Consider the following 19,894-nt stretch of genomic DNA (forward strand, 5'->3'; position numbering starts at 1 on the left):
CATTCAGCACCATCACCAGCTAGCAGCTCACTAACTCTGCCAGTGCATCCTTGTGCACAAGCTCAGTCAGAAAGACCTGTCTTATCTTTTGGTCCAGAAGGAATTCAGAGACCAGAAATAGTGACATATGGTCTATGTCATACCAAATGGGATATGTGGTTAAGACTGTCATAAAGAAATTGCCGAGGACAATTTCTCACAGCTAGTAAGGACAAAAAGTGTCACTTGTTCCTTCCAGCATTCTAACTGCAGTAACTGATTAATTGCCTTCCTTGCAACGGCCCAGTCACCGGGAGACTCAATAGGTGTGACCCTAGTTCTGCACCACAGAGGTGAGGAGCCCCAGCTCTAGATGGCGGAAAGGACAAGCAAGTCCTCATGAGACAAAGGAGAAGCAACTAAAATCAACCCTTATCCAGGGCCAGGTTAACATATATGGTAGCCCTAAGGATGAAGATAATATGATGCCTGTCCTATATGTAATTTGAAATCAAAAGGCAAAACTTTATCTGTGGTAGGCTAAAAATTGTTCTCAAAGATAGGCCCATGTACTAATCCTTGGAACCTTCCAGGGAACTTTAGAATCCTTGGAAAGTGAAGTGAAAGTGTTAGTTGCTCAGTTGTGTCTGACTCTTTGCAATCCCATGGACTAGAGCCCTCCAGGCTCTTCCGTCCATGGGATTTCCCACACAAGAATACTGGATTGGGTTGCCATTCCCTTCTCCAGGGGATCTTCCCCACCCAGGGATTGAACCTGGGTCTCCTACACTGCAGGCAGATCCCTTACCATCTGAGCCACCAAGGAAGCCCAAAAATACTGGAGTGGGTAGCCGTTCCCTTCTTGGAGGTATCTTCATGACCCAGGGATTGAACCTGAGTCTCCTGCACTGCAGGCAGATTCTTTACCTTCTGAGCCACCTGGGTTGGGGGAGGGGGGGGGCGGGGTTGGCACCTAATGAACAATGCTTTATTTGGAAAAGGGGTTTTGCAGGCATGATTAAATTAAGAATTTTGAGATGAAATTGTCCTGGGTTATCTAGGTGGGCTCCAGATACCATTATAAGCATCCTCTAAGATGCAAAGATTAGACAAACATGGAAGATAAGGATGAGTGAAGATGAGCACAAAGACTGGGATGATGTGCCTTCAAGACAATGAGTGCAGGCAACCACTGGAAGCCGGAAAAGCCAAGGAACAGGGTCTACCCTTGAGCCCCTTGAGAGAGTAAAGCCCTACTGACACCCTGATTTCAGACTTCTGACTTCTAGAATAAACTTCTGTTGCTCTAAGCTACCAAGTCTGTGGTAATTTTTATAGCAGCCATAGAAAATTAATACAATAAACTATGAAATAAATAAAAACAGTCCAACAAAACTGCTGGGGGTTTTTTTCTCCCTAGTTTAACTCCTTTTATTGATCTATTTATGCAATATTAACACTAGAATTTGATCTAAGTCAATTTCTAAACTGGGGAGAAGTTTACTGAGCAAGCTTCTATATGGACTCATAGCATAAAGCACATTCAGATTCCAATAATATTATGTAGAGGAAAATTTCATGATATTGATGCCAACAAGACGAATATAATCAGAACTAGCTAGTATTTGAGTGAACATATAACTGAATAAATTTTACCAAAAGGTAGTGGTGAATACTTACTGATAAAATTTCAGTGCAGCTCTCTGTGCTGAGATGTACAGCATCCTTCTCGACCCTGTGCCATGCAAGGTTTTTATTAAAATTTGGATGATGATGTAACACAGTAACCAAGTAAGCAGATGACATGGAGGAGCTGCACTGTAGAGAACAAAAGGACTCTGGACAGGATGAAGTGGTAGGTTGGACTTAAAAAGATACAACTCAATATAGACATATTTACAGTCTCTAATTTCAGTTTCACTACACACAGGTACAGAAAAGGAAAAATCTACTATAAACTTCACTCATAAAATAATAATAAAAATTATATTAAATGCTACTATGTCCCACATATTTGATGATAGATAATTGATAGATATTTCTCCCACTTTGTAGAGTAGGCTCAACACAACCTACACAATTGGCAGGTCCTAGGGCTTCCCTTGGAGAAGGCAATGACACCCCACTCCAGTACTCTTGCCTGGAAAATCCCATGGATGGAGGAGCTTGGTAGGCTGCAGTCCATGGGGTCGCTAAGAGTCAGGCATGACTGAGTGACTTCACCTTCACTTTTTACTTTCAAGAATTGGGGAAGGAAATGGCAACCCATTCCAGTGTTCTTGCCTAGAAATCCCAGGGGCGGGGGAGCCTGGTGGGCTGCCGTCTATGGGGTCGCACAGAGTTGGACACGACTGAAGCGACTTAGCAGCAGCAGCAGCAGCAGCAGCAGCAGCAGCAGCAGCAGCAGCAGCAGCAGAGCTTCCCTGGTGGCTCAGTGGTAAAGAATCCACCTGCAATAAAGGAGAAGCAGTTTTGATCCCTGGATCTGGAAGATCCCCTGGAGAAGGAAATAGAAACCCACTCCAGTACTCTAGCCTGAGAAATCCTGTGAACAGAGGAGCTTATAGTCCTTGGGGTCGCAAAAGAGTCAAACAGGACTAAGTGACTAAACAATAACAACAAGGTGCCAAGTGAAAATTCAGAGCCACTTGCTTAAAAATCGAGAATTTTAAGACAGCAAGAACCGAGCATCAATCTTGCTAAGCAGTGAGTCCCAGTGTGTGACTACACAGATTGTACACCATGGAGTCACCCCTAGCTAGTATTATTTAACATGGGACTCATTCATACAGGAATCTGGCTTGTTTGGTACTAAAACTCCAGCCTGAAGCATAGACACTGGAACAGAAGAATCATTCAGTGGATATAAATATCTGCAGAATGGAAGAAGGGTCAAAAAGAAAGAACAATGAATCTGTCAACACCTGATTTACTTTGGCATTTTATCCCAGAATGATAACAGACTTTAATTGTAAGAAAATTTTCCAGGGTTTAAAGAATCTTAAGACCTAAAAAAGTTTTGTTTCCTTAAAGTTATTTTAAAAAATAAAGTCACAGGAAAATTTTAATGTATATGAATTAGCCAAAATCCTCCTATGTACTTTGGAAAATAGTCTCAAATTGAAAAATAGTATATTGAAATCAAAGGAAATAATAAAGTTTCTTCACGCCCCAAAACAGATCCCATGGTCTCTTGGAATCCCAGAAAATTAACAAAACAGAAAATCTTTGAATAACAGGACAAGATAGTCCAATTGGACAATCCATTTGTATTTCTGCATAAGCTGTTTCATTTATGTGGAAAAGCTTACAGGCTAATATTTTTAAGAATTTGTACTGTATTTGTATATACTTACAAAGCAAAATCTAATTATGGAAACATCAAACATGATAAGCTTTTTAAAAATGTGAATGAAATATTTAAATGCTTCCATAAATTCAGTTTCTAACAAGCTTGGAAATACTTGGGATGATAGCAAAGAACGCTGAAAAGACACAAACCTGAAATGATTTCATTTGCAAGACATGAAAGAAAATGCTTAATATTTAAGCAAAGGAAAATTATGTAGGCACTCTATTTTATAAATATTATCCTGTTTTATGTGATATATATGTAGCATTGATTAATGCCATATTACTTTAACTAATTTATCAGCATATATTTATCAAATATCCAGAGAAAGCTAATTAAAAATACCAGCTACAGTGCAGAAATACTCGCACAAGCTAATCACACTTGCATTATGAAACAGCCATTTAAGATATAAAACAAAGATCAGCAGATTTTGCTTAGACAATCAGACAAATAATTGCATGTGGGAAAAATCTTAAATATTGATATTGAGTTAATGATGCAGTTTACGACATTGCAAGGTCATACTTCAGTTTAGTCACTCAGTCGTGTCTGACTCTTTGTGATGCCATGGACTGCAGCACATCAGGCTTCCCTGTCCATCACCAACACCCTGAGCTTGCTCAAACTCATGTCCATCAAGTCAGTGATGCCATCCAACCATCTCATCCTCTGTCAATCCCTTCTCTTCCTGCCCTCAATCTTTCCCAGCATCAGGGCCTTTTCCAAGGAGTCGGTTCTTTGCATCAGGTGGCCAGAGTATTGTAGTTTTAGCTTCAGCATCAGTCCTTCCAATGAATATTCAGGACTGATTTCCTTTAGGATGGACTAGTTTGATCTCCTTGCAGTCCAAGGAACTCTCAAGAATCTCCGATACCACAGTTCAAAGGCATCAGTTCTTCAGTGCTCAGCTTTCTTTATAAAAGTTCAACTCTCACATCCATACATGACTACTAGAAAAACCGTAGGTTTGACAAGACGGATCTTTGTTGGTAAAGTAATACCTCTGCTTTTTATTATGCTGTCTAGGTTTGTCATAGATTTTCTTCCAAGGAACAAGCATCTTTTAATTTCATGGCTGCAGTCACCATCTCCAATGATTTTGGAGCCCCACCCCCACCCCCCGCAAAATGAAGTCTGTCACTGTTTCCGGTGTTTCCCCATCTATTTGCCATGAATTGATGGGACCAGATGCCATGATATTCGTTTTATGAATGTTTAGTTTTAAGCCAGCTTTTTTAGTCTCGTCTTTCACTTTCATCGAGATTCTTTAGTTATTCTTCTCTTTCTGCCATAGGGTGGTGTCACCTGCATATGTGAAGTTATTGGTATTTCTCCTGGCAATCTTGATTCCAGCTTGTGCTTCATCCAGTCTGGCATTTGCATGATGTACTCTGCATATAAGTTAAATAAGCAGGATGAAAACATACAGCCTTGACATACTAAAGTATGTCATGCTTAAAGTAATATAAAATAACATTAAGTTATTCAGGAATAACTACTGTATTTAATGTAGAATCCTCCACATATAAGTGAGGAAGATTTTATATGCATATATACATGGCACAATATATATATATATATAGATGGCACAAAGGGATCCCACAAGCAATAAATTAGACAAACACTGTGTAATATACTGGGGCTTCCCAGGTGGCACTAGTGGTAAAGAACCTGTAATTCATAGTCACTAGCATATTAGAAGTTTTAAAGTCATCCAACCATAAAGATATTTATCTTTTATTTTTAACCATTTGACTCTTACATTTACCATTATGTCCAAAACATACTTGAACTCAGCACTCATTTTTAGGTAGAAAGGAAGCGTGGTTTGTTTACTTGTTTTGCTTCTTCATGTAAAATCACAAGTATTTTGGGACGGTGGTACTTTCTGGAGTTTACTTTGAGAATCGCAGCTCTATACCAATCAAATAGGAGCATGTAGGAAGACCGCTGACATTTAGTGTTCAGGTATGTTCATAATTTATTTTACAGTTAAATTGCATAGATTTTTGGCAAAGGCAATTTTTATGCAAATATACTGCCCAGATTCAGACAGTATATTTTTTGCCCCTTTGCTCTTGGTCATATCACTGGCTTAACGGACATGAGTTTGAGAAAGCTCCGGAAGATGGTGAAGGACAGGGAAGCCTGGCATGCTGCAGTCCAAGGGGTGGCAAAGAGTTGGACATAACAGAGACTGAACAACAATAACAATATCACATGTTAAGATCTGAGTGAGGTGCAGAGCACTGGCTGTCTGTTGCGTGATACAGATTATCAATATGAATAGTGGGGACTTGAAGGACTGCAAAGGGATTTAGGGCATGATGGCTGTTGTGCCACTTACTGGCCCGTTATCTTTCAGCTCTAAACCCACTCTTCCATACTCTACTTTGTAAAGCCAAGGTTGGGACTTCACATATTTATTTTTCTCTTTAGAAATAAAAGAGCTGAAGGGTGGTTGGGGAGAGGAGAGGGAGGCTCAAGGTGGAGAGGATATATGTATAATGACAGCTGATTTGCACTGTTGCACAGCAGAAACCAACACGACATTGTAAAGCAATTTCCCCCAATTACAAAATAAATTTTTAAAAAAAGAAAGAAAAGATCTGGAAATTTATTCGGCTGGATCCTTGTAGGTTCAGCTAATAGTGGGTACTGGACAGCGACTGGGAAGCAGGTGGGAGCGAAGAAGGATGGGACTCAGACCTGTCCTCTTGCTCTCATGTCACCCTAGCACTGACACTTCGTCTGGCAGCCACAGTTGATCCGTCAGCAGTCATCCCCAGTTTCTAAGTAATCTCTGTGTGCCCAGAATTGATTTTATTGTGCAGTCTAATCTTTTAAAAGTAGTTGATGGCCTAGCACAGTATTTAGAGCACAGGCTCTGAGGCTGATCGTGGATATAAATTCCAGCTACCTCTCCAATTATATAATCTTGGCCAAGTTCAAGTTATATATTGAGGAGGGCATGGCAACCCACTCCAGTATTCTTGCCTGGAGAATCGCTTGGACAGAGGAGCCTGGCGGGCCACAGTCCACAGTGTCACACAGAGTTGGACACAGCTGAAGCTGCTAATTATGTGGGCAAGTTATTTAACATGCTAGAGCCTTGTTTCCAAGAGGATAATCAGCATAGATGCCCCTGTTGGGTTGCTCTAAAGAGTTAATGAGTTACATATGCATCAATTCATCTAACAGCACTGAGCATAACCTCTACAGAAGTGTTAGCCATTATCAGAGTGCAAAGCAAGACTTGTTCTGCTTCTTCTAAAAGTAACCTGGAGATGGTGGGTTCCGAGATTTTAACAGAAGACAAACAGTTTGAAGGAAACGCTGCAAAGCCCCCAAAAGAAGGGGTGCAACATAAAAGTGGTAAACATTGGCGAGGACCCAGTTTAAGTCAGAGACAGTGAACGTGCATTGCAGCTATCTTCAAGATTTCTCCCTTCTGCCTGGTTACTGACCAGAAGGCAAGTACTTGGATGTATCCAACGGGAAGCTGTGACAGAAGAATCATGAGGTGATGGAACTAAGAAACCCTGAGGCTGAAGCGAGGGACCATGGAATGTAAGCCTGATGTGTTAAGAAGGGAGGGGAACTCCCTGCAGGCAAGAGTAGAGCGATGAGGTCTGGAAAAGATGGAAAACCGGTGGGTGTTACGCGGCTGTCAGAGCAAAGGAACCGGAAGGCTAGCCCATCTCCGGTGGGCTGCAGACTTCAGCTTCCTTGCACTGCGATTGGAAGACCGCTAAGGGGAAGGGCGGGCCCCCAGCGGGTAGGATAAAGAGAATTGTGATGGAACAGGGCGGGGCTCTCGGGGCCCACCGGGCGCGCCGCTCTGAGGACGGGGAGGGGCCGGCGGTGGGCGCTGCGGCGCTGCAAGGCTCTGCAGCATGTGCCTGTGCTGTAGGGAGGACGAGTCTGTCCAAGTCAACCCCGTGAGTCCTCCCAGGCCCTCAGCGCCGCCTCTGTAGCCCCGGGCCCTGCGCCTGCCCGCTTCTCGGAGGCTGCCTTGGGCCCTCGCGCTGCTTGCCCTTGCAAGACGACTGGTGGTTTGGGGTTGGGAAATCCAGCGGGGAGTTGGGAGGGGTGGTAGTGGGAGGAGGCCGACTGGATCCTGGGCTACAGGACCTACAGGGAGGTGGAAAAGCCCCGCCTCCTGCCTGCCAGGGCCAAGCACGTGCTGTCTTCTGTTGGTTGAATGACTTACTGACCCAGCGTGGCAATGTTCAGTACCAACTGAAACGTGCTTGTTTGGTTTTTCTTGTACACTCTCTCCTTCCAGAATAAATCTCAGTAGACCTGGTAGTGTGGTTCATAGATTTTTTTTTTTCTTTTTCTCATAATACAATCTCATCTTCCACCCCAGTGTTCACTTTGCTATTCTTATTGTGATCCTGCCTCTTGCAGTTGAGATAGTAGGCATCTATTACATAAACAAAAAATAGTAGCACAGGCTTCCTATTATAATGACTGAATTTTCCGTTTGTTCATGCCCTTTTTTAAAATTTTTAAATCTTACCTGTTACGTAGGAAAGCTCGAGCTGGCGGCATCCTGCAGAAGTCACTCAAAGGCAGGTAATGTTTAAACAAATAATCCTGATTATTTCAAAAGTGTGACTTTTATCGCGTTCCCTTATGTGCGCTGATCCCTAACAGGACAGAAATTTTACTAGCTAGATCCTTCTGTGTTATCTTTGTTGAGACTCTGGGATCTTGTGACTAGTATCAGAATGAGTCTTAACTATGATAACCTAAATGGTTTATTTTTCTCCTCTTTTTAACATTTTGATGTGGACAGGATATATATATATTTATACAGCATATGAAATTATAAAATATACCTCTAATTTAAGAAAACATATGGGTATCCTTGAACTCATCTAGAGGCTACTTCTGTGCTCAACCTGAGCCCTGCATCTCTCCCAGAGGTAATCACTACCTTGAATTTTATTTTTATCAATCGAATCTTCTCCTTTAATGCTCCTAAAAGTATATTGTCTTCTTGGTTTTGAACTTCATAAGCATAGGATCACACAAAATTCATTGTATGATTTATCCTTCCTTCTTAACATTGTTTTCATAGATTGTCGATAGTGTGGTATATAGTTCTAATTCCTTTGTTTTCACTGCTATTAATATTTCATTGTGGCACATATCACAGTTCATTAAACCTTTCTCCTGTTGATGGATATTGAGTTGTTTCCAAAATTTCCTATGATGACCAGTGCTACTGTGAGCTTTAGAGTACACGCCTTTTTTCTTTTCCCATAATCAAGGGTTTCACTTGATTATTTGGGCAAGAATAAAAGGATTGGACCCTACCATTGTTATGAAAAATAATGCCATATTGTTTTCAAAGCAATTATACCAATTTCACATTGGCAGTGGAAATGTTCCTATTATTTCTGTCTTTTCCACCCTACTACTCTGTTACCTTGTCTTCCAAGCATTCTAGTTTCATCTCCTAGGTCTCTGCTACTTATATATGCCAGCCATGCAATGGGAACATAAAACTCTGTGTGACATTCATCATTTAAGAGAACTAAAGAATGTGCATGTATTTGTATTCTTACTTCTATAAGGAAAAGCTCTTTGGGATTTTAAAATGAACATTACCTTTAAAATAAAAGTAAACACATATATGCATGAGTCTTAGATCTGTCTCAGTTCAGTTCAGTTCAGTTCAGTCTCTCAGTCATATCCGACTATTTGCAACCCCATGGACTGCAGCAAGCCAGGCTTCCCTGTCCATCACCAGTGCCCGTAGCTTATTCAAACTCATGTCCATCAAGTCAGTGATGCCATCCAACCATCTCATCCTCTGTCAGCCCCTTCTCCTCTGCCTTCAGTCTTTTCCAGCATCGGAGTCTTTTCTAGTGAGTCAGTTCTTAGCATCAGGTGGCCAAAGTATTGGAGTTTCGGCTTCAGCATCAGTCCTTCCAATGAATATTCAGGACTATTTCCTTTAGGATGGTCTGGTTTGATCTCCTTACAGTCCAAGGAACTCTCAAGAGTCTTCCCCGACACCACAGTTGAAAAGCATCAATTCTTTAGCGCTCAGCTTTCTTTACAGTTCTTTATAGTCTCACATGCATACATGACTACTGGAAAAAAACATAGCTTTGACTAGATGGACTTTTGTTAGCAAAGTAATGTCTCTGCTTTTTAATATGCTCTCTAGGTTGATCATAGCTTTCCTTCCAAGAAGCAAGCGTCTTTTAATTTCATGGCTGCAGTCACCATTTGCAATGATTTTGGAGCCCCAAAAATAAGTATTGCATTGTTTCCATTGTTTCCCCATCTAATTGCTATGAACTGATTGGACCAGATGCCATGATCTTAGTTTTCTGAATGTTGAGTTTATGCCCACTTTTTCACTCTACTCTTTCACTTTCATCAAGAGGCTCTAGTTCTTTGCTTTCTGCCATAAGGGTGGTGTCATCTGCATATCTGAGGTTAGAAATATTTCCCCCAGCAATCTTGATTCCAGCTTGTGCTTCATCCAGCCCACCTCTTCTCATGATGTACTCTGTATATAAGTTAAATAAGCAGGGTGACAGTATGCGACCTTGACATACTTCTTTCCCAATTTGGAACCAGTCTGTTGTTCCATGTCCAGTTTTAACTGTTGCTTCTTGACCTGCATGCAGATTTCTTTGGAGGCAGGTCAGGTAGTCTGATATTCCCATCTCTTTCAGAGTTTTCTACAGTTTGTTGCGATCCACACAGTCAAAGGCTTTGGTGTAGTCAATAAAGCAGAAGATGTTTCTCTGGAACTCTCTTGCTTTTTCAATGATCTAGTGGATGTTGGCAATTTGATCTCTGGTTCCTCTGTCTTTTCTAAAACCAGCTTGAACATCTGGAAGTTCATGATTCACGTATTGCCGAAGCCTGGCTTGAAGAATTTTGAGCATTACTTTACAAAGGCGTGAGATGAGTGCAATTGTGTGGTAGTTTGAATTCTTTGGCATTGCCTTTTTAGGGATTGGAATGAAAACTGACCTTTTCCAGTCCCGTGACCACTGCTGAGTTTTCCAAATTTGCTAGCATATTGAGTACAGATCTTTCACAGTATCATCTTTTAGGATTTGAAATAGCTCAACTAGAGTTCCATCACCCCCACTAGCTTTGTTTGTAGTGATGCTTCCAAAGGCCAACCTTGACATTGCATTCCAGCATGTCTGACTCTAGGTGAGTGATGAGACACCATTGTAGTTATCTGGGTCATGAAGATTTTTTTTTGTATAGTTCTTCTGTGTATTCTTGCCACCTCTTCTTAATATCTTCTGCTTCTGTTAGGTTCATACCATTTCTGTCCTTTATTGTGCCTGTCTTTGCATGAAATGTTCCCTTGGTATCTCTAATTTTCTAGTCTTTCCCATTCTATTGTTTTCCTCTATTTCTTTGCATTGATCGCTGAAGAAGGCTTTCTTATCTCTCCTTGCTATTCTTTGGAACTCTGCATTCAAATGGGTATATCTTTCCTTCTGTCTAATAGTGCCCAGTTAGTGAAGTGGAAATCAAAATAAAGAGTTTCATTTGAAAACTCTAATGAAGCTCCAAAGTGTTTTCTTCATCTATAAACCCACATTTGCAAAAAATTTTCCCCTATTTCTGTGTATCTGTGTAAGCCATATCCACTGATAGTGTTTATCTTTTTTTGTGGATACAAACCAAAAATGTGGCATGCTGTGTTGTTGATACTGTAAAAGTTTTCTTTCCTTTTAATTTTTTCCTAAAGTCCACAGCTAAACGTATTGAGCATATGAGAAACCTTTGGAAACAGAAGAGGAAATTTAATAAACGGTTTGCAAGGCCTGCACCTGTTCCAGAACCAGGACTCCTAGTAAGTGCTCCACTGAAATTAACTGAAATTAATAGATCCTTAAATGCAAAACACATCATCATGTTTTTCATTTATATAACATTCTAAATTCTGTTTTTCCCCTTTCCTTTGAGAAATCAGTAACTATAGTATGGGAAGTTACCTTAAAACTCCTCTAATCAAATTCTCATCGGTTATTTAAGTCATCTTTGTAGTTGTCTTTTGAATGTGGTCTAATGGAAAGAGTGTGATGTTTGAAACCTTGATGTTCTGAATTCTTTGCATGTGTTATTAACTGCCCAAAGTTATCCACTTAAATCTTCTCGATTATATTATTTGCAGAATAAGTCACAAAATCTCCTGCCAAATAGTTTTTCAATCTAGGCTTGAGCATTTGTAACATCAGAAAACTCTACACCAACCACAGCTTATTCTATCTTTTTGCATACCTTTGATATACATTTGAAAGTTCTTCCAGGGACTTATCTGATGGTCCAGTGGTTAAGACACAGCCTTCCAACACAGGGGCTGCAGGTTCAATCCCTGGTCAAGGAGCTGAGATCCCACATGCCTCATGGCCAAAAAACCAGAACATAAACAGTAGAAGCAATATTGTAACAAGTTCAAGAAAGACTTTTAAAATGGTCCACATTTTTAAAAATCTTTTAAAAACTGAAAGTTTTTTCATGTAACACTTTATATTGCCTCCATGAGCTTTTTACATGTAGTACCAATTGTATGCCTAATAACTCGTCATAAATCCAATGACTTTCCTTGCACTGGAAAGTCCTTTAGATATTTGAAGAAAACTATTACCTCCCATCTTAGGCAGATTTTTTAGGGTGAAAACCCCCAAATTTCTTCATCCATTCCTCTTTTGCCTTAGAAGTGAGCCCTGACCTTATTTAGGCAATCTCTGGGATCAGATTTCATTGTATAAATATTTAAGATAGGTAATATTTCTGATCATTAAGATTTTTTTTTTTTCTGTTGGTTTTCTTTTTCAAGGAAAATAAACCTCACTAATGAATAGCATTGTTAGGTAGAAATTTGTAACTTCAGCTCCTTCTAAAAGAAACTCAGCTGTCATGGTTTAAACAAATAGTACTTTTTCCTCCAAAGGAGAACTCCTGATCTAGGCAGCCTAGGATTGATATGGTGATTTATAAAACCACCAAAGAAGTTTCAGGCTCCTTCCATCGTTTTGATCGTTCACATTTTCACATGACTTTTACTCTCATGGTCTCAAAAAAGCTTCTACAATAGGTAAAGATTACATCCACATTCCAAAAGAAGAGGATACAGGACAAAGGGAAAAAGTATACACCTGTTGAATCAGTTCTTGTTGATCAAAAGAGTAACCTCTATGTGTGTGTATATATATATATAATCTTGGTTGAGGTGATGGCTTTGTGGGTGTATGCGTGTCAAAACGTTTTAAAGTATACATTTCAAATAAATTTGTGTGGTTTATTGCATGCCAACTATACTTCAAAAAAGCTGATAGACACCCCACACATACAAACATAGACAAACACACACACGTCTTTTATTCACCGTTACACTATCATACGGGAGATTTTCACTGCCCTAAAAATCTCCTGTGCACTATACATTCATCCTTTCCCTCTTCCCTCACCCATCTCAAGCCCCTGGCGATCACTGATCTTTTTGCTATCTCGATAGTTTCACCTTTTTCCAGAATGTCATATGGTTGGAATCATATAGTATGTAATCTTTCATACTGGTTTCTTTTACTTAGTAATAGACACGTGAGTTTCCTTCATATCTTTTCATGGTCTGATAATTCATTTCTTTTTACCCATTGCATGGATCCACGCACCTACTGAAAAACATAGTGGTCACTTGCAGTTTTAGCAATCATCAAAAAAATTGCTCTAAACATTCATGGGAAATGTTTTTTTACACATAGCTTTCAATTCATTTGGGAAAATACCTAGAAACACAATTGCTGGATCATATGGTAAAACTGTGTTTAACTTTGAGAAAAAAAAAAAAAAACCTGGCAAAACTGTCTTCCAAAGTAGCTGTATTATTTTGCACTCCCACTAGCAATGAATGACAGTTGTCTGTTGGTCCTTACCATTGCCAACATTTGATGTTATCAGTGTTTGCGGATTTTAGCCAGGTGGATAATTGTATAGTGATATTTCATTATTTTAATTTGCAATTCCTTGGTGGCTCAGAATCCACCTGCAATGTGGGAGACCTGGATTCAGCCCCTGAGTTGGGAAGATTCCTTGGAGGAGGGCATGGCAAACCACTCCAGTATCCTTGCCTGGAGAATCCCCATGGACAGAGGAGCCTGGTGGGCTATAGTCCATGGGGTCGAAAAGAGTCAGACATGACTCAGCAACTCAGCATATTGACAATCATTTTATATGTTTATCTACCAACTGTATAACTTCTTTGATAAGGTGTCTATTCAGATATTTTGCCCACTTTTTAATTGTTTATTTTTTATAGTTGAGTTTTGAGCCATTTGTGTATTTTGGATGCCAGCTTTTCATATGTATTTCGGAAATGTTTTCTCCCAATCTGTCCTTTGTGTTTTCATTTTTTCTAATAATATTTTCCAAAAGCCAAATTTTTAATTTTAATGAAGCTTAACTTATCAATTATTTCTTTCATGGATCATGCTTTTAGTGTATCTAAAAACTCATTGTGAAATCCAAGGTCTTAAAGCATTTCTCCTGTGTTATTTTCTAGAATTTTTATAATTTTATACTTTACATTAGGTCTATGATACATTTTGAGTTCCTTTCAATGAAAGGTATAAACTAAGTGTCTAGACTTTTTTTTTTTTTGCATGTGTGTGTTGTTCTGATTTTTACAGCACCATTTCCTGATGAAGCTATCCTATCTATATTATATTTACCTTTGCTCCTTTGTCAAAGTTCTGTTGACTATTTGTATCTGTGTGAGTCTATTTCTGGGCTATCTATTCTGTTCCATTAAATGGAGTATTTATCTGTTCTGTTGCCAATTCCACACTGTCTTGATTACTGTAGCTTTATAGTAGATCCTGGAATTAGATTAGTAATCTCAGTAACATAAGTGTCAGCCTTCTAACTTTGTTCTTCTCCTTCAGTGTTATGTCAGTAATCCTTGGTCTTTTTGTTTATTCATATAAGACTTAGAATCAGTTTATCAAAATCCACAAAGTAACTTGCTGTAATTTTGATTGTATTGTGCTAGATCTGTAGATTGCTTTGGAAAGAACTGACATCTTAATAATATTGAGTCTTTTTATAAATGAGCATTGTTCATCAGATTTATTTAGGTCATCTTTGATAAATTTTTTTCATCAGAGTTCCTGATCTTAGCTGGAAAGCATCTAGTTACTCATCATTAAATATGAGGTTAGCTGTAGGTGTTTTATAAATGTTCTTTCTTTAAGACAATCCCTCTCTATTCCTACTTTGCTGGTTTTGTGTTTGTTTGTTTGTTTTTTTATCATAAAGGGGTGTTGGATTTTGTCAAATGCTCACTCTGCATCTAGTGATATGATCACATAATAGAAGATCAGGGAAAAATCTCTTTGCTTCTAGAGTGGAAGGGGGAAACTACCATATTGAAATACTTAGGGCTCTTTGTTCTCCTAACAGGGCATACTCAAGGGAACTGGTTTATCAAGATCTAATTTACCTTTTATCAAACTCTAGTTGACCTGGGGAAATGCCCAAATGCAGACCCTTATACATAAGGTATGGAAAATACCCAACTAAAGTTCTGCTCTTCACTCAATGAAATATGAAGGCTTCCCTAAGAGGGCCTCCCTAAGACTCCCCACCAACCTGTTTTTTTAACTTTCAAGCTAATCCATACTAAGCCACAGCAACTTGTCCATTTCAGTGTTCCTTCCAGTATGGTCCCAGCAGCATTGTTTGTCTTTTCCTTTGTCAGCAGAGCAGTTCACCCTGGGACCTCAGTTCTCTGATGGATCTAAGAAAAGTTGTTGATTTTCAGTGTGTTCAGCACTTTTCTGGTTGTGCGAATGTGAGTGACAATTTCCAAACTCTGTACATGTCAGACTGGAAACTGCCACTTATTTTTCTTTGATCAAAACTGGCCACCCTTAGCTGCAAGACAGTCTAAAGTGCTAAAAAAAGCTGCTGCTCTAGAGAACTGAGGTTCTATTAGTGGGAAAAAGGACTTCTCAGGTGGTTCAGTGATAAGATTTCTGCCTGCCAATGAAGGAGGCGCAGATTCCATCCCTGGGTCGGGAAGATCCCCTGGAGAAGGAAATGGCAACCCACTCCAGTATTCTTGCCTAGGAAATCCATAGACAGAAGAGCTTGGCTTGGCTACAGTCCACAAGGTTGCAGAGTCAGACCAACTGAGCACAATTAGTGCGAAAGAAAATACCTTCATTTCCTTTTCAGACTGATCCTCCTGAAACTCATCCTCTTCCCAGTTTTTCGAATAAATGCATATTATGAATATAAATTCAGCCCCTTAGCTTTGCTTTCCTTTGTATTTCCATAGTCATGGGAGTTTATGTATTGCCACACAGGATCCCAGGATATGCAACTTTATATAGTTACCCCACTGTCTTAAATATCTACATAGCTCCTGCTGATACATCAGCTCTTACTGATACACCAGCTCTTGCTGATACACCTGTGTTTGTCATGATCTTTCTGATATGCATTAAAATATGCTTGCACAACATACTTTTGTTGTTATTCAGTCACTCAGTCGTGTCTCTTTGAGACCCCCATGGACTGAAGTATGCCGCACTATCTCCGGAGTTTGCTCAGATTCATGTCCATTGAGTCAGTGATGGCTATCTAACCATCTCATCCTCTGCCTTCCTCTTCTCCTTTGCCATCAGTCTTTCCTAACATCAGAGTCTTTTCCAAGGAGTCATCTCTTCACATCTGCACAGTTATTCCATAGCAAAGTTTAATGATGTGGGATGTGGGGGAGAAGGGAGCAATGATTCCTGAGACCACCTTGCTATAGGGTATGGCTTCTGAGCCTTTTAACTCTTGATTCATTTTCACACAATTAGTTTGGTTAACCTTTCCATCCCTTTTCCAGTGCAGATGTTTCGTGCCATTGGTTTCCTCTTTTTGTGACTTGTCCTCAATTCCAAACCATTATGGCTTTCAGTTAAAAAACTCCCTTTTCTTTCTTGAGCTGCCAGATGTGTCTTATAGAAATGTCTGCAGAATGTTCTTTATCAATTATCCTACCAGCCAGAGAGCTTCCAGAGACAAGTGGTATCTCTCACAAATACAAATATAAAAAATAAAATGCATGATTCATGAAAAGCCTGAGTTCAATCTGGCATTTAGTATTCATTGTCCTTAATACAAAATTTCTGAAATTGTGTTCAGAACATCCAGTTATTTTCCTTTCGCGGCAGTAGGCCATTATGAAAGTTTCCTTTTTCCATAAAAAGAACATGAGGGGGCTCAATGTTCCAAAGTATACACTAAAATTTTGTTTGGTTTAATTTCCAAACCACTGTGGACTGATCACTTTGTACAGAATGCTGTAGCAGTGTCAAATTTTTATAAATGAACATAAATGCTTATTCTCAATTTCTCTACTGATCTTGTTGCAAAACTATAATGAATATAATGGCTTGAAATGAATGTAAAACTAGTACCAAAACCAGACTGTACAGAATAATACTGCTTTGAACAGTGAAAGTCACTCATTCATGTCCAACTCTTTGCAACCCCATGGACTGTCTATGGGATTCTCCAGGCCAGAACACTGGACTGGGTAGCCTTTCCCTTCTCCAGGGGATCTTCCCAACTCAGGGATCAAACCCAGGTCCCCTGCATTGTAGGTGGATTCTTTACCAGCTGAACCACAAGGAAAGCCCAAGAATACTGGAGTGGGTAGCCTATGCCTTCTCCAGCAGATCTTCCTCACCCAGGAATCGAACTGGGGTCTCCTGCATTGCAGGTGCATTCTTTACCAACTGAGCGTATCGTTTTTCACCTTTTCTTCTCCTTTATCTTTTGCAAATTGTTGTGTTATAAGCAGCACCCCTACTAATACCATCTTTTTTTCTTTCTACTTAATCTTTGGCCTCAGAAAAAAGTATATCAACAGTATTTGTACAACTTAAATGATTTGAGATGAAAATAAAGGCCTGAGTGCATACATACAAGTGCTTTACTTAAACATGGATTGTGCCCAGTAGAACTGAAGATGCATGATGACACTAGAGCATCCAATTGGGAAACGTTTGAAAAAAATTTTTGTCTGTTTATCTCCGTAACAAAACTCTTCTCCTAATTATATCATTAATTATCATCTTCATACATATTAAAATTATCCTGATGTATTAAGATTAAATTCCTGCTGATAATGATATACATAAGCTTTCCATTTTCACTTATTTGTCACTCTTATTCACTTCATTTTGGGACATTTCAAGACTTAACAACACTCAACGGGTAAACTAATACACTTTTTCAGTCAATCACAGACTAAAACTTGGAAAGAAAAATCCTTGTTTAACATCTCTGTCACATCCATTATATTCAGAAATTCCTCTACCCTCTCTCTAAATTGCTATTTTTGGTTTCTACAGTTTTTTTCTATTTATAGCATTTGTTGCTTGACTCACAGAAAAAAATGTTTATATCATATTTATCCAGATATGATTTATTTGGGGCTTCCCAGGTATCACTAGTGATAAAGAACCTGCCTGCCAATGCAGGAGACGTAAGAGATGCAGGTTCGATCCCTGGGTCAGGAAGATCCCCTGGAGGAGGGCATGGCAACCCACTCCAGTGTTCTTGCCTAGAGAATCCCAGGGACAGAGGAGTCTGGTGGGCTACAGTCCATGGGGTCGCAAAGAGTGGGGCATGACTGACATGACCTAGCATAGCACACATAGCATGTGACTTATTTGATAATACTTTGCTATTATCATAACTCACATCTGGCTTCTATCTGACTGTTTTAATTTAGAATATTATTTCTAATTCTTCATACAATTATTTTTTTGTAAGAAAGTCTTCTGAAACTTTTCCAAGAGAATTTATAGTTTGTATAAATCTTTGCTTTGTATGTTTTGATTGAATTTATTTTTCTTTGTGTATTTTAATCTCTTCTAGTGGACATAAAGTTGAAGTCTGTGTGGAAGAAATCATGCCAGACCACAGATTTCTAACATCAAGTGGCATTTTGTGATTTGATGTCATTCGAAAAAATAAAGACAGTGCTCCTCCAGTTCAGCAAAATAAACACAGTGCAACCATTTAACACCTAAGCTACAGGGTCTAGAATTTTATTAAATATGATATCTTACTACCACTTTCTCTGGTAATTTGAGATTGTTTCTTTTCAACAAATAATAATATGCATATGCCTTTGTAAGTGATGTATTCATGCTTACGTTTTTGCAGCTGGATTTACAACTTATTTAGAGATTTAGCATTATGCTTTAATAATAGGGGAAAATACATTTCCTCTGCTGTATATTTATAATGACTTGTGTTTAAATAAGATGTTTAAAATCTTTAAACAAGTCCTAGTAGAGTTTTGTTTTGGTTTGTTTTTTATTGAAGTATGACGTATTGCGGTGTAGTTGACTAACAATATTAGATTCAGGTACACAATGTAGTGATTCAATATTTTTGAAGATTATACTTCATTTAAAGGTACTTATAAAATATTGGCTGTTTTCCATGCACTGTACATTATAACCCTGTATCTTATTTATTTTATACTTCATAAGTTGTACCTAGGAAAGAGTTTTAATATAACTAATGTCTGTATCATATGTTGATATTGCAAATAAGCCATAGTATAATTAAAATTTTCATTTAAGGTCTTAGTAAATAAATCATTACCATATCTGTAAAATGTTTGCTTACTTATATAAGTAATTTCTAACATGAAAAAGGAATTATCACAATTATTTTCTGATAAAAGAATAACCAACTATAGAATGAACAAGAATATTATATTCGATGACTGATGTGTGGTTTCTTAAATAAAATTTAAAGTGAAATACAGGAAATTCTGCTTCTGGGCATAATGGAAGTACCAGAATTATGTTTCCGTAGTAAACAACTAAAAAATTAGACAAAATTCTAAAAACAATGGTTTCAGAAAATAGACAAAAGTCAAAAACAGATTGTGATCCCTAAGAGAAGAGAACCAAATGAACTCCATTTACTGCCTGAGGAGCATTCCAGAGCAGTCCTTTATGCAAGGAAGAGGATCATAGGCAGAACACAGGAGTTTTCCTGATTGAGAAAGAGAGATAAGGATTCAGGCAGTCTGGAGTAACTGGAACCAGTAGAGCAGAAATCCAGAAAGTAAGAAACTGCTGAAAGTAATTGGCAGATCTGTATTATGACTTGCATTTAGTCTGTGTTAAATGCAAAGCTGCATGTGTATAGGGTGAACTCAGCAAGGTCAGATCTGTTTACTCTTTTTGTACCATCCATGTGCGATATCTAGTGTCCAGTCAAGATTACTAGGCATGCCAAGGAGCAAAAAATTATAAAACATTAAAAAGGGGGGGAATAAAGTTAATAGAGCCACCAAAAATGAAAAGAGGATGGAATCAGAAGAATCAGTTTAATCATCTATTATAAATATGTCGACTATGTTGAGCAGTTTAAAGAAAAATGTGAACACAGCAAGGAGAGGAATGGAAGACTACAAAGATGGAACTTTTAACACTGAAAATATCTGAAATTTTAAAAATTCACTAAATTATATTA

At 38.8% G+C, this 19,894-nt stretch overlaps 1 protein-coding gene across 1 annotated transcript; it reads left to right on the top strand.

Moving 5' to 3' along the window:
- The first annotated feature begins 7,144 nt into the window (after positions 1-7,144).
- Positions 7,145-19,175, top strand: CCDC179 (coiled-coil domain containing 179). Its single transcript, XM_015103037.4, has 4 exons — positions 7,145-7,275; positions 7,871-7,915; positions 11,082-11,186; positions 18,275-19,175. Exons 1-4 carry the CDS (start codon positions 7,231-7,233, stop codon positions 18,281-18,283), a joined length of 204 nt encoding a protein of 67 aa, XP_014958523.1. The 5' UTR covers positions 7,145-7,230; the 3' UTR covers positions 18,284-19,175.
- Positions 19,176-19,894: the final 719 nt, after the last annotated feature.

The sequence above is a fragment of the Ovis aries genome, chromosome 21, assembly GCF_016772045.2.
Source record: "Ovis aries strain OAR_USU_Benz2616 breed Rambouillet chromosome 21, ARS-UI_Ramb_v3.0, whole genome shotgun sequence".
Lineage (NCBI taxonomy): Eukaryota > Metazoa > Chordata > Mammalia > Artiodactyla > Bovidae > Ovis > Ovis aries.

What these genes read in the sequence shown, in the direction of transcription:
- CCDC179 (XM_015103037.4), top strand. Translation starts at nt 7,231, where the DNA reads ATGTGCCTGTGCTGTAGGGAGGACGAGTCTGTCCAAGTCAACCCC. An exon ending in AGTCTGTCCAAGTCAACCCC is followed by an intron (nt 7,276 to 7,870) that starts GTGAGTCCTCCC and finishes CCTGTTACGTAG; the next exon opens with GAAAGCTCGAGCTGGCGGCA. An exon ending in CAGAAGTCACTCAAAGGCAG is followed by an intron (nt 7,916 to 11,081) that starts GTAATGTTTAAA and finishes TTTTTCCTAAAG; the next exon opens with TCCACAGCTAAACGTATTGA.